General features: G+C 38.4%; 1 protein-coding gene across 8 annotated transcripts in view; it reads left to right on the forward strand.

Annotated features, from left to right (window-relative positions):
* Window positions 1–12,709, forward strand: part of LOC126299183 (spectrin beta chain, non-erythrocytic 1) — a 440,083-nt gene that overhangs the window by 301,767 nt on the left and 125,607 nt on the right. For all 8 annotated transcript variants that reach the window (XM_049990953.1, XM_049990949.1, XM_049990952.1 and 5 more), the window contains 2 exons: window positions 7,619–7,850; window positions 10,860–11,033. In XM_049990953.1, the coding sequence (XP_049846910.1) occupies window positions 7,619–7,850; window positions 10,860–11,033 (406 nt within the window). The remainder of the gene's footprint in view (window positions 1–7,618; window positions 7,851–10,859; window positions 11,034–12,709) is intronic.

The following is a 12,709-nucleotide window of genomic DNA, read 5'->3' on the forward strand; positions in this document are numbered from 1 at the left end:
ATTAAGATCCTGTCAGTATTTCACATATTGCAGAATGACCTCAAGTTGGTAATAGACTACTTCCGTTTCATCATCACTAAGTCCAGATGCTGGCCCACATCCTTGGATGACAACTAAATTTACTGGTTATGCTTTCAGTTTAATTAGCATTATCTCATCACTGTACAGAAAGTAGGTTTTGACTCCCTCCCATTCCCCAATTCCTTGGACAATACGACACCTACTCTAGTTATTTTGTTTTCATTGTCTGACTACATTATATGGAAACTGCCATTCTAGAAATCATCTTCCTGCTTAAATTTGCTCATTCCTAATATAACAACTTGTAGCCTACCTATTTAATGTCATCTAGTTTGCCACAAACTCCCAGTGAATTAAAATTTCACATTGCCACTTTCTTCTGGAGTTTATTCACTTTAACTTTATTCTTTTATCGGTTACTATTATTAATCCCTTCCGAGACTGTCCCTGCACAGAGATCAGAGTGAGAACTGTTTTACTCCAGAAAATTTAGTTCCAGAAGGATACATCACAGATGCAAATGATTTGCTACAGTAAGATGGTTTATGTGGTTGCTTCCCCTTGCTTTCCACATTGCAGTGGGACAACCAAGTTGATGGTTGCCTTCTGTGATTGGCTGTTTTTGCTCTGTAGCTGTTCAAACTTTGCCTTCACTTATAGTTAATACTACAAGTGTTACTCCCTATTTGTAGGCTTGTTTATTTAAGGTTCACCCTGAGTATTTCATTTCCTTATTAGGGAGGTATTCTCATATCCACCACCAGGGAAGGAGCTTGATAGATGAGAAAACTAGGAAAACCCTACACAGGGAATTTTCTTTTTTTAAATTTTCTAATGTATTGTAACATCTCACAGTTAGATCCATTAACATGAAGAGAGCTCTTCATCTTTGCACTTGTCTTCATTATTGTATTTATGGCTGCTGCACATCCCCCAGTAATTCATTGTATGTTTTGATTAACTCCATTCCTATGAAATTCCAAAAGCAACCATAAAATTCTTTGGAGAAGCCATCTAAACAAGTTGATTTTTCTCTTAACTGGTTTTTTAATTGTAGTATACACTGAGGTGACAAACGTCATGCAGTAGTGATACGCACATATGCAGATGGCAGTGCATTGGTGGAGCTATCAATTGCACTCAGTTGATTAATGTGAAAAGATTTCTGATGTAATAATGGTCACCCAACTGAAATTAACAGACTGAACTTGGGGTGATAGTTTCAGCTAGATGCATAGGACATTCCATTTTGGAAATTGTTAAGGAATTGCATACTCAAAGATCCACAGTGTCAAGAGCATGCCAAGAATACCAAATTTCAGTCATTATCTCTCACCACAGACAATGCAGTGGCTGCAGCCTTCACTTGGTAGCTGAGAGGAGTGGCATTTGTATAGAATTGTCAGTGCTAAAAAGCACTGCAGAAATCAATCAGAGACATAGCACGAATGTATCCATTAGGACAGTATGACAATATTTGGCCTTAATGGGCTATGGCAACAGATGATCAAGGCAAATGTGTTGCTAACAGCATGATATTGCCTGCAGAGCCTGTTCTGGGCTCGTGACTATATCAGTTGGACCTTAGATGACTGAAAAACTGTGGCCTGGTCAGATGAGTCCCAATTTCAGTTGGTGAGAGCTGATGGTAGGGTTAGAGTGAGGTTTATACCACACAAAGCCATGGACCCAAGTTATCAACAAGGCACTGTGAAAACTGGTGGTGGCTTTGTAATGATGTGGACTGTGTTTACATGGTCCATCTGAACTGAAGATTGGCTGGAAATAGTTATGTTAACCTACTTGGAAACCCTTAGCACTGACTCATGGACTTCATGTTCCTAAACAATGACACAATTTTTTGAATGACAATGCACCATGTTACTAGGCCACAATTGTTTGCAATTGCTTTGAAGAACATTCTGGACAATTCAGGTAAATTATTTGATCACTCGTCAAACATTTGTGGGACATAATCGAGTTCATGCACAAAATCCTGCACCAGCAACACTTTCACGAATATGGACAGCTGTAGAGGCAACATGACTCAATATTTGTGCATGGAACTTCCAGCACCTAATTGAGTCCAGGCCACATCAAGCTGCTGCACTATGCTGGGCAAAAGGAGGAAGGTCCAACATGATATAGAGGTATTCCATTACTTTTGTCACCTCAGTGTGCATTTCTTCATCAGTAATGTTGGCTACGGGGTCAGTGTTGTCATTCAGACTGACCATGAGGTGAACAGAAGGTAAAAGGGCTCCACTTGTCAAAACAATTGCTGGCTCAGCATAAAAAGCTGTATAATACTGCACCATATACTTTTTGTGGCAGCTTGTTCATTGTATTCTTGGTCCCATTTGTCTTTGAGAGTAAGTAGTAACTTTTGTTTGCCTCTCTTGTCTTCTGATTATGTGGTATACTGATGTATTTTCTGCACAAGTTCAGTCAGAGAATGTGCTTGAACTTTTGTTCCTTCTAGAGATACTCACTAGGGCTGTGAGTTTTTCCTGCAGTATGTTTTATTCTAGAGCTGTATGCTATTGATCCCATGGAATCATTTTGTAGTTTGCAGAGTCATAAAAAGTGATAGTGTAAGGTATGTTTTCTCCAAGATGCATTCATACAGTCGTGTTGCATGACACTTATTTTTATCTGTGGTTTTGGAAACTGGTAGACATTACAATTCTTTATCCTTCAAAAGTGATGTTTAGTTGCCAAAGACCCCTTCCCATAAATGTTTTAGTTTAGTAAGCTGGTATGGTTATATGGAATTCAAAGTTATCCAAGAAATAAGAAAGCCAAATTTCAAAGTCAGTTACATTGTGTATAGCCTTTTGTTACATACACCTTGTCTAATCTGCTTGTTGAAACACTGAATACATATGTGTATCCTTGAGCATGTGGATGGAGGTGGAACCAAGTATCTATTAAAGTTAAAAATTAGAACCTGATATTCTTCAGGTAATATGCAGTTAAGATCACCACCTAAAATTATGTTCAAATGAGCATCCAGTATTAACTTGACAGTTTCATAATGGAACAGGTTGTGTTTCTCATATTTCTTGATGGTTCTGGTGGAAGCATATACATTTGCAAGAAGCAGATCATATATTTTTGCAGTTATTTCTCTTCTGGATTCAAAGATAATTTGTGCTGTATATGGCATGCCTTATTTGAACAATATTCCCATTCCATTCTTCACTAGATTGCATCATATTTGAATATATCCACTATTTTTGCCATACCTTTTTCTTGTATCATTGCTATGTCAATGTTGGCAGCAGGTAAATAGTCCTTTAAAGATTGTAACTTTTTGTGGGGAGACAATCCTGTTTACATTTAGCATCACAGTTTTATGCACTTTGTATTCTTCTACTCACACTTACCATCTTCAGACCATGCAGTCACCTTATCAGAAACATGGGGTTCCCTGTTTCCATTGGTTCTTGGACTGGGGAGATTAGTTTCTTATCTGTGTTCATGTGTACACCTTTATCCAGCTTTTGAATGTCCCTCTTTCTAACTTCAGTCCCTGCGAACTTTCTGCTTCAGTGTGTTTTGAGAATCTTCTTGGTGTGTTAAAGTTTTTGCCTCTTCTTGGTGTGTTAAAGCTTTTGCCTAACTCCTGAATCTCTTCAGGGTTCTGTTTAAGTGTTTGCCATTTAGATTTCTCTGGCAGCTGCCTGAGTCTCTTTCTTGGTCACTCTGCAGTTGTCATAACAGTGTGGTTTTCTGACTCAACTTTTCAGTCTTCCTCTATATCCACATGGCTACTCTGCAAATCACGCTTAAGTGCCCTGGCAGATGGTTCATCGAACCATTCTATTGTTCCACTCATGAGCAACATACGGAAAAAACAAACACCTATATCTTTCTGTGCAAGCTCTGATTACCATTATTTTATTATTATGATTGTTTCACCTATTTTAAGTCAGTGTCAAGAAAATATTTTCACATTCAGAGGATAAAGTTTGTGATTGAAAATTTGTGAGAAAATCTCACTGCAATGAGAAATGCCTGTGTTTTACTGATTCCTACCCCAAATGATGGATCATATCCTTGACGTTCTCTCCCCTATTTCTTGATAATACAAAATGTGCTGCCCTTTGAACTTTCTCAATGTACTCCATTAATCCTATGTGGTGAGGATTCCACACCACACAGCAGTATTCCAAAAGACGACAGACAAACATAGTGTAGGCAGTATATTTACTAGATCTATTGCATTTTCCAAGTGTTTTGCCAGTAAAGTGCAGTCTTTGGTTTACCCTCCCTACAACATTTTTGATATATCCCTTCCAATTTAAATTGTTTGTGGTTGTAATTCCTAGGTACTTAGCTGAATTTACAGCTTTAAATCTTAATGATTTATCATGTAACTGAAGTTTAACGGATTCCTTTTAGCACTCACGTGGATGACCTTGCACTTTTCATTATTTATGATCAATTGCCAGTTTTTCCACCATACAGGTATATTATCTAAATAATTTTTCAATTGGTTTTGATCTTCTGATGACTTTACTAGAAGATAAAGGACAGCACCATCTGCAAACAACCACAGATGGCTGCTCAGATTGTTTCCTAAAACATTTTCATAGATAAGGGACAGCAGAGGACCTGTAACGCTACCTTGGGGAATGCAAAAAATCACTTCTGTTTTACTCTGTGACTTTCTGTAAACTAATACCAACTGTGATCTCTCTGACAGGAAATCATTCGTCCAGTCGCATAACTGAGATGATATTCCATAAGCACACAATCTATTTACGTGCTGCTAGTTAGGTACAGCGTCAAAAGCCTTCTGGAAATATGCAAATGTGGAATCAATTTGAAATTCCTTGTCGATACACTCGGCACTTCTGAGAGTTGAGAAGTAGTTATGTTTGACAAGAACAGTGTCTTCTAAATTTGTGTTGACAGTGTGTCAATAGACCGTTCTCTTTGAGGTAATTTACGAGGTTATTCATAATGGTCGAACACAATATGTGCTCCAAAATCTCATGCTGTTATTAGAGGTTGTTTTCATGTGAGGAATTAGTTCGCTTTTAGTTTTATTGTTCTGGACTGGTTCTTGTGTAGTATCAGACTCATTTGCAGAAGAATTGGTTAGTTTCTCATTATCTTTTGGAATCTGATGAGCTGAAACCATTGTGGTTGTCACAATTTCATTAGGTTCAGATGGCCTTAATTCTTTTGCATCGGTGATGTCTGTATGGACTTCTTCATGGTTTGTAGGATTGTCCATATTTGTGTTGGCGCTGTGGGATCAGAACTTGTTATCCGCAGGCAGCCGCAGTGTAACTCACTGGTAGTACATTCAGAGATCTTACTAGTCAGCAGCTGGGCCATGTGCCTCTGTAAACGTTCTATGTTGATATGGTTGGGAGAGTCACATGCTACTAGGTCTGTGGCTGTCTGTTGTAATGATGTGTTGATAACTTCAGGTACTGATTTACAATGTCATATGCTTGTGCAAATTGACCTATAATCATCTCATTGCATTTAGCACATGGGTTTACGTGCATTAAATCACCATTCAGTAATGTTACAGATCATTTTTCTGAGCAGGCTATCACTGCATGTCTCTCTTCCACTTCGAATGGCAGTTTGAATGTCTTGATCCTCTGTATTCCAAACTATGCATGGGCAGTGGTAACTTTACCTAAATTTCCACCACAGTATTTAAACCTCATAACTTCCCCATAAGACTCAAATATTTTTTCATGTAAGTCAGAATTCTTCAATTTGACAAAACAACGCTATTCAGTATTGAAAAGTGTCTTCCAGTAACATTCTTGAAGTCATGTTTTACTACTTCCTCTAACCAACCTTCAATTACAGGTGCCTTGGGTTGGGCATAATTTTCATCAAATGAGAACTTAGGAATATCTATCCTGCTCAAGTGAGCTGTGGACCATCACTATATCATATTTCAAAATTCAGTTAACATAGAAGTTGCTGCAACACTGCAATAAGCTCTGCAAAATACCATGCTGAAACACAGTGGGCTGCTGTGCACAGAAACCACCACACCTCTCCACAGCACTAGTGATGTGGGCAGACTGCCCACTGAACCACCAAGCTGCCTTGTCATTACAGCCAAATAAAGAAAAGTGACATCATTGAATAATTTTGTTCAGGCTTTGGATCCCAGTTCGAAGAAATTATCACATATTATTTTCTAACTTTTATTGCATCTGCATGGAATTTGTAAGGGCCCTCATATGTACTTTCACCAACTTTTTTTTTTCTTTGTACTGCATCTGAGCTTGCATTTTCAGAAATGTATAGAGTTACCGTCCTTCCCAAAATTTCCTGTGCTGTCCTTATTTCTTGACAAATTGTCCTGATATACCCAAACATTCATCGAGGATGGCAAAATGCCCCACATTTCCATCTTATGTTATGTGCTATTCATTTTCTTATATTTTATTTTTTAAGTTTATTTTTAACCTATCATGTGGCAGTATTATTAAAAGGATAGATTACTTTTTACCATATAGAGGAGACATTGGGTCACAGACAGGCACAATGAAAAGGCTGCTATACATTCAAGCTTTCAGCCAAAACACACACACACACACACACACACACACACACACACACACACACACACACACACACACACACACACACACACACGCGCACGCACGCACGCGATAATGACCGTGACTACTGTCTCTGGCTGCTGACACTGGACTGTGGACTGCAAATGCGTCTGATGGGAAAATGTCAGTTGCAGTCCACAGTCCAGCATAAGTGGCCAGAGACAGTAGTTGTGGTCATGGTCTTGTGTGTGTGTTTTGGCTGAAAGCTTAAATGCATAGCAGTCTTTTCATTGTGCCTTTCTTTAACTTAACATCTCCACTATACGTTGAGTAGCAGCATATCCTTTTCATAATATTGTTGTTTCCCCATTTTTGACTTTCCATTGTTTGATTTTAACTAATCATCTGACAGTACAGAAATGGATGCATGCAGTTTATGTATTAAACTGTAGCAATACGCACCACCATGTACTGTTACAGTTTAGTGCATTCTTAGTTCCAGTATTTGCAGCTTCAGTTTTGATGAATTGCATTTTAGTTTCTCCCATTAGGCTACGGGAGTAATGTTGTTAATCTCCTCTTTTGTCCAAATAATTTAGCAGTGTCAGTTTATTTAAAAATTCATTCATATCCTGATTTCTCCTCATTTGTCTTTGATTTCTATGCAGTATCTGATAAGTCTTGATGTGCAGAAAGGGTGTGGGAGGGGTTGAAATGTAACACTAATTTTGTTATGCACTTTTTTAAATGTTGAACCAAAGAGAGAAACTGGACATTAAGTATTTGTACAAAACCACATGGTGCTTTTTTTTTACATGGTAACATAGGTTCTGTTATATTTGTAACATGCACTGACTGTGTCTATAATTAAATGTTGGTAAACAAACCTTGAACAAGTGAAACAGATGTAATTAGTAAACAGTAATACTTGTGTAAATTATTCTGCGGCTATTGATTCGAAACACATTGCACGAAGTGATTGTATTCAAGCAGTGCATGAGTTGCAATTTGTTGCTATCTACAGCTCCACATAAATGTGTTTGCAGGGAATGCTGGCAGCACTTAATGGCACTTATTGAAAACCGTGAGCAGAGATTGCAGGCCGCAGGTGAGATCCATCGCTTCCATCGGGATGTGGCAGAGGCACTGTCAAGAATACAGGAGAAGAATGCTGCCTTGCCTGATGATCTTGGTAGAGATCTAAATTCTGTATTAGCACTTATTCGCAGGCATGAGAGTTTTGAGAATGATCTAGTAGCACTGGAAGCACAGTTGCAGGTTTGTTGCCTTAATATTTTTATAATGCTATGGTTGTAATGAGATACTTTAGTTCTTTTGCTGATCTTTTTATGGGTTATATATATTCTTACTTCTAAATATCACTAATTGTTATGCCTAGGTATCAGCAATTAATAAGAGAGATAAATTAAAGCTGAAATCCATGGAACTAACATGTATAATAATTACATTTAAAAAAATCATGTGATGGTGGTTATGTATTGTACCTCATATTGTTGAACAGACTAAGAATGTTTGTGTATGAAAAAGTTCAAAATACAGTATAAGGGAAAAAATGCGCCATGAAGGAATTACCTGAGTGGGATGAAAGTCAGTAGATGTGATGTAAATGTACAGAAAAACAAATGTTTACAATGTCAGAAGCATATCCTGAGGCATATTGTGTCAGATTCTCTCCAATTAGCAAGTTAGATTGTCAAAATCCTGATGTGGTTGAAGGGCCCTGTCCATAAAGCTGTAAAATTTCTCAAATGAGGAGACATCTGGTGATGTTGCTGGTCAAGGTAGGGTCTTACAATCACAAAGACAAGCAGTACAAACTCTTGCATGTGTGGGTGAGCATTATCTTGGTGTAATGTAAGCCGAGGATGACATGCCATGAAGGGCAACAGAATGAGGTGTTGCATGTCATGAACTCTGTAATGGAGCCATGGCTGACAACCAAAGGGGTCCTCCTACGATATGAAATGGCACCCAGATCATCACTTCTGGTTGTTGGGCCACATGGCAGGTGACAGTTGGGGTTGGTATCCCACCGCTGTCCTGGATGTCTCCATATATGTCTTTGCTGCTCACTCAGCTTCAGTTTGAAGCAAGGCTCATCACTGAGGACAATTCTACTCCAGTCAATGAGATACCAAGACCCGATCACCAGCTAAGACATGTCTAGAGATATACCCTAGACCATGCTGGAACACCAACTTGTTACAGCCGTACAACCAGGAGTGATGGATGGTATGAAGCGCCATTTCATTTCATATCGGAACCCCTTTGGTTGTTATCCATGGCACCCTTATAGCACAGCAGTATTTCAATGAAGTTCTACATGCCATTTTGTTGTCCTTTATGGCAAGTTGTCATGGGCTTACATTTCAACAAGACAATGACCTTCCACACGTGGTAAGAGTTTCTCCTGCTTGTCTTCGTGCTTTCCAAACCCTATCTTGGCCAGCAAGGTTCCTCGCTTTCTCCCTAATAGGGAATGTTTAGAGCATAATGGGCAGGGTCCTCCAACCAACTTGGGATTTTGACAATCTAACACACTGATTGGACAGATTTTGGCTCTGTATCCCTCAGGAGGACATCCAACAACTCGATCAATCAATGCCAAGCCAAATAACTGGTTGCACAAGGGCCAGAGGTGGACCAATACATTACTGACTTTCTCAATTTACAAAGCTCTTTCTGTTGACTAAATCATCCAATTTTTTTGAAATTGTAAACATTTATTTGTCTGCATGCAGACATCACATCTACAGATTTCTGTCCCATTAACATATTCCTTTGTGGTGCATTTTTTCCCTTAGGGGATATGTGTTGACACCTGGTATGTGAGTAATGCATTATAAAGTATTTGGGAGAAACACCATACATAATGGGAAGGCCTAGCACAGAAGCCGGCTGGTGTGGCCGTGTGGTTCTAGGCGCTTCAGTCTGGAACCGCGTGACCGATACAGTCGCAGGTTAGAATCCTGCTTTGGGCATGGATGTGTGTGCTGTCCTTAGGTTAGTTAGGTTTAAGTAGTTCTAAGTTGTAGGGGACTGATGACCACAGATGTTAAGTCCCATAGTGCTCAGAGCCATTTGAACCATTTTGAACCTAGCATAGAATCAAGAATTTCTGATTCATGCAAATAAATAGGAAATTCTACACTGTTGGTGTAAACCTTATGTACACTTACTAGGTTCATATCATGGAAATATGAGCTTTAATAATTTAAAGAAAAATTGAAACCAAAGTAAAATTAAATTGATAAATACTGGTGAAAGTGTAACGAGAATAATTACCATGTCTCAATCCTACCATCAGGGAAGATGGATGGTTGGATAGGCTGGAATTTAACTGCACCTTATAGAGAGTGCTTGCTTACACTATTTATTATGATAACGGTGGTGATTGCTTGCAAAATCTGTCAATTGTTAGATCACCTATAACGAGAAAAATACAACCATGTCAGTTGGTGTGTACTGCTAACTGGATACAAATATGTTGTCACCCTATGAAACTCAGATGATACATCAGATTGTGTTGGAATTTTTATGGCTATTATCAGGTGCATATGTTTATCACAGTAATGAAAAGCTATGAGTGAACAGGATTAACACAGTGCCCAACTGATTTTAGGTTATTGTGTAGCTGTTGTCATTGAATGGACAGCATAAGAAATGCTACAAACAAGCTACCGTCCAAGTACTAGCAGTGAAAATGTTTTCACCACCAGAATTAAAACTGCCCACTTCAGAGTTGAGTACTGCCACATAAGCATGTGTTACTTACCTCTACTGTGGTGCCAGGTCTCTTAAAATTCACTCTTCGCCATTTGTTTGTCTCTTAGACACTTCTGATTCATTATATTTAATGTTTATTTTGCCCTGTTTACAATTTTCCTTGGCCATTTCTTTTTCTTCTGCGTGCTGTCCCATAATCTGCTGCGGGAGAAGTGTGTCATGGATGGTACACTCATTAATAATATAGTCCATATATTACCAATAACTTGAAATGAAACTTCAAATGAAGCTCTCTTCTAGCTGCCTGTAACAACCCTCTGTTTTGCTGTTACCATCATCACCAGTAATCTGAACTATCTAGGCCAATTAGATAAGTTTGTTTTGACAAATACCCCTCTCTTTTCTTAATTTATAGTATAGGGAGCTTTATTGGAAGGGACAGTTCATTCTGAACAGACACGAGAATGTAATGTTTCATATGAAATAGTCTTGTCTTTTATGCTGCAACTCTGATGAAAACAAATTGTCATATGATTTTAGGTGCTGGTTGAGGATGCAGTTAGATTACAAGCAGCTTATCCAGGACAAAATGCTGCACATATAGCACAGCAACAGGCTGTGGTAATAAGCTGTTGGACAGCATTGCAAGAGCGTGCAACCAGCCGCACCCAGGAGTTACATGCCAGCTGTGACCTACACAAGTTCCTTGCACAGGTATTTATATAGAAGAAACCTCTAAGTGATTTTCCTACAATTTTTTACAAAATTTGTATATTCTGCTCTTATTATAATGCCAGATTGCTCTGAGTTCATGTTGAGGAAATAAACTAAGTTTGTTATTCCAGTGCTAAGTGAAAGACTTAAATTTTTGCTTACGAGCTTGTGGGAAACATTCAACAGTTCAGCTCTGGATGAAATTTGTAAAATTTGCATTACCTGTAAGAAAATACAAACATTATAATATTAACTGAAGAAGAAGAAGAAGAAGAAGAAGAAGAAGACAAAACACTTGTGCTGTGATATCACAATCTGGAGGCACACTGTTTTTGTAGATCTTTTCAGGTATCAGCAAGAGCTGAGAAATATGCTGAGTGTGCAGTTTACTGTTGCTAAAGACATCCAATTTGCTGATGATTTAACATACAATTAAAAATGCATTATAATATAATTTCTACTGACTTTTTTCATCAGGCTGTTTCTAAAATCAATACTTCACTAAGCACTAATAGTGAGTTTTGAGCGTGTGTGGATTCTCAAGTGCACATGCTTGGAAATAGCTAGTACTGCTTAATAAAAAGTATTCATTCAATTAACAGCCTAGTGGAAATAACAGTGACCCCCATATAATGCATTTGGAGTGTTGCATTTGTGTGTAAATTGTCCGGTATCATTCTGAGAACAGGTGTTGGCTGTAAATCTGTGTTACTTTGGACGTTAGATGTAATAGTCTTGAAATGAGTTGTGGAGGAATAAAAGGAAACAACTGATTGACTCTTGCAATTCCCAACCTCTTTCCATTAGTTAGTGTTCTCATAGATCAATCACAGTTGGAATATTGCTCAGTATTGCCCTCTCTCCATAACTATTTCATCTCTGGCATATAGTCTCTTACATTTATCTTTCCTAACCTTGTTGAAATAGAGTCTAAGGATATCACAATGTAACTATTATGAAGGTTCTACAAATGTTTTAAACAGACAGTGTTCCACATGGTTCATAATATGTCAATATTATGTTTCTGGCTTTTACACCAGCTAAGAACTAGGAAACACACTACCAAGGAATGGTTAGAACATGGGTTTGCATTCTATGTGGTTATGGCCAACAATGAAGTATCCACCTCCCTGAATGGCCACTGTCAAACTGTGACCAGAAGTCGACTGTACAGCACAATTCTAAAAAATGTAGTGCAACACACTATCTTTAATTTCTATCGCTGCTTTACAGCTCATGCTGTTTTCATTGTACAAACTAAATCTCCACTCCTCACCCTGTTTCCAACACATTCATCCATTGTGGCTCCCACACCAGCCTCTTACTTGCTCCACATTTTGCTTTTCTGTCTCAACATAGTTCTCTTGCTGGAAAATTTCCTCATATATTTCTCCTCTTTTTCTCACTGTTTCTCTAAATATTTCTCCTAGTTATTCTCAACCTAACACTGCACAGACTTGTCTGTGCCAGTACAATGTTTTTGCTACCCAATCCCCACCCACCCTGACCTCTCTCTCTCTCTCTCTCTCTCTCTCTCTCTCTCTCTCTCTCTCTCTCATTAAACATAACATTGGACATTTTGGACAATTAGTGTAAACAGACCATGTGATTTTTTTTTCCAGCTAGTGTTTTAGACTAATTCTAGTTTCATATCAGCTTTGTTCTACCTGCATTTC

Source organism: Schistocerca gregaria, chromosome X (assembly GCF_023897955.1).
Source record: "Schistocerca gregaria isolate iqSchGreg1 chromosome X, iqSchGreg1.2, whole genome shotgun sequence".
Classification (NCBI taxonomy): domain Eukaryota; kingdom Metazoa; phylum Arthropoda; class Insecta; order Orthoptera; family Acrididae; genus Schistocerca; species Schistocerca gregaria.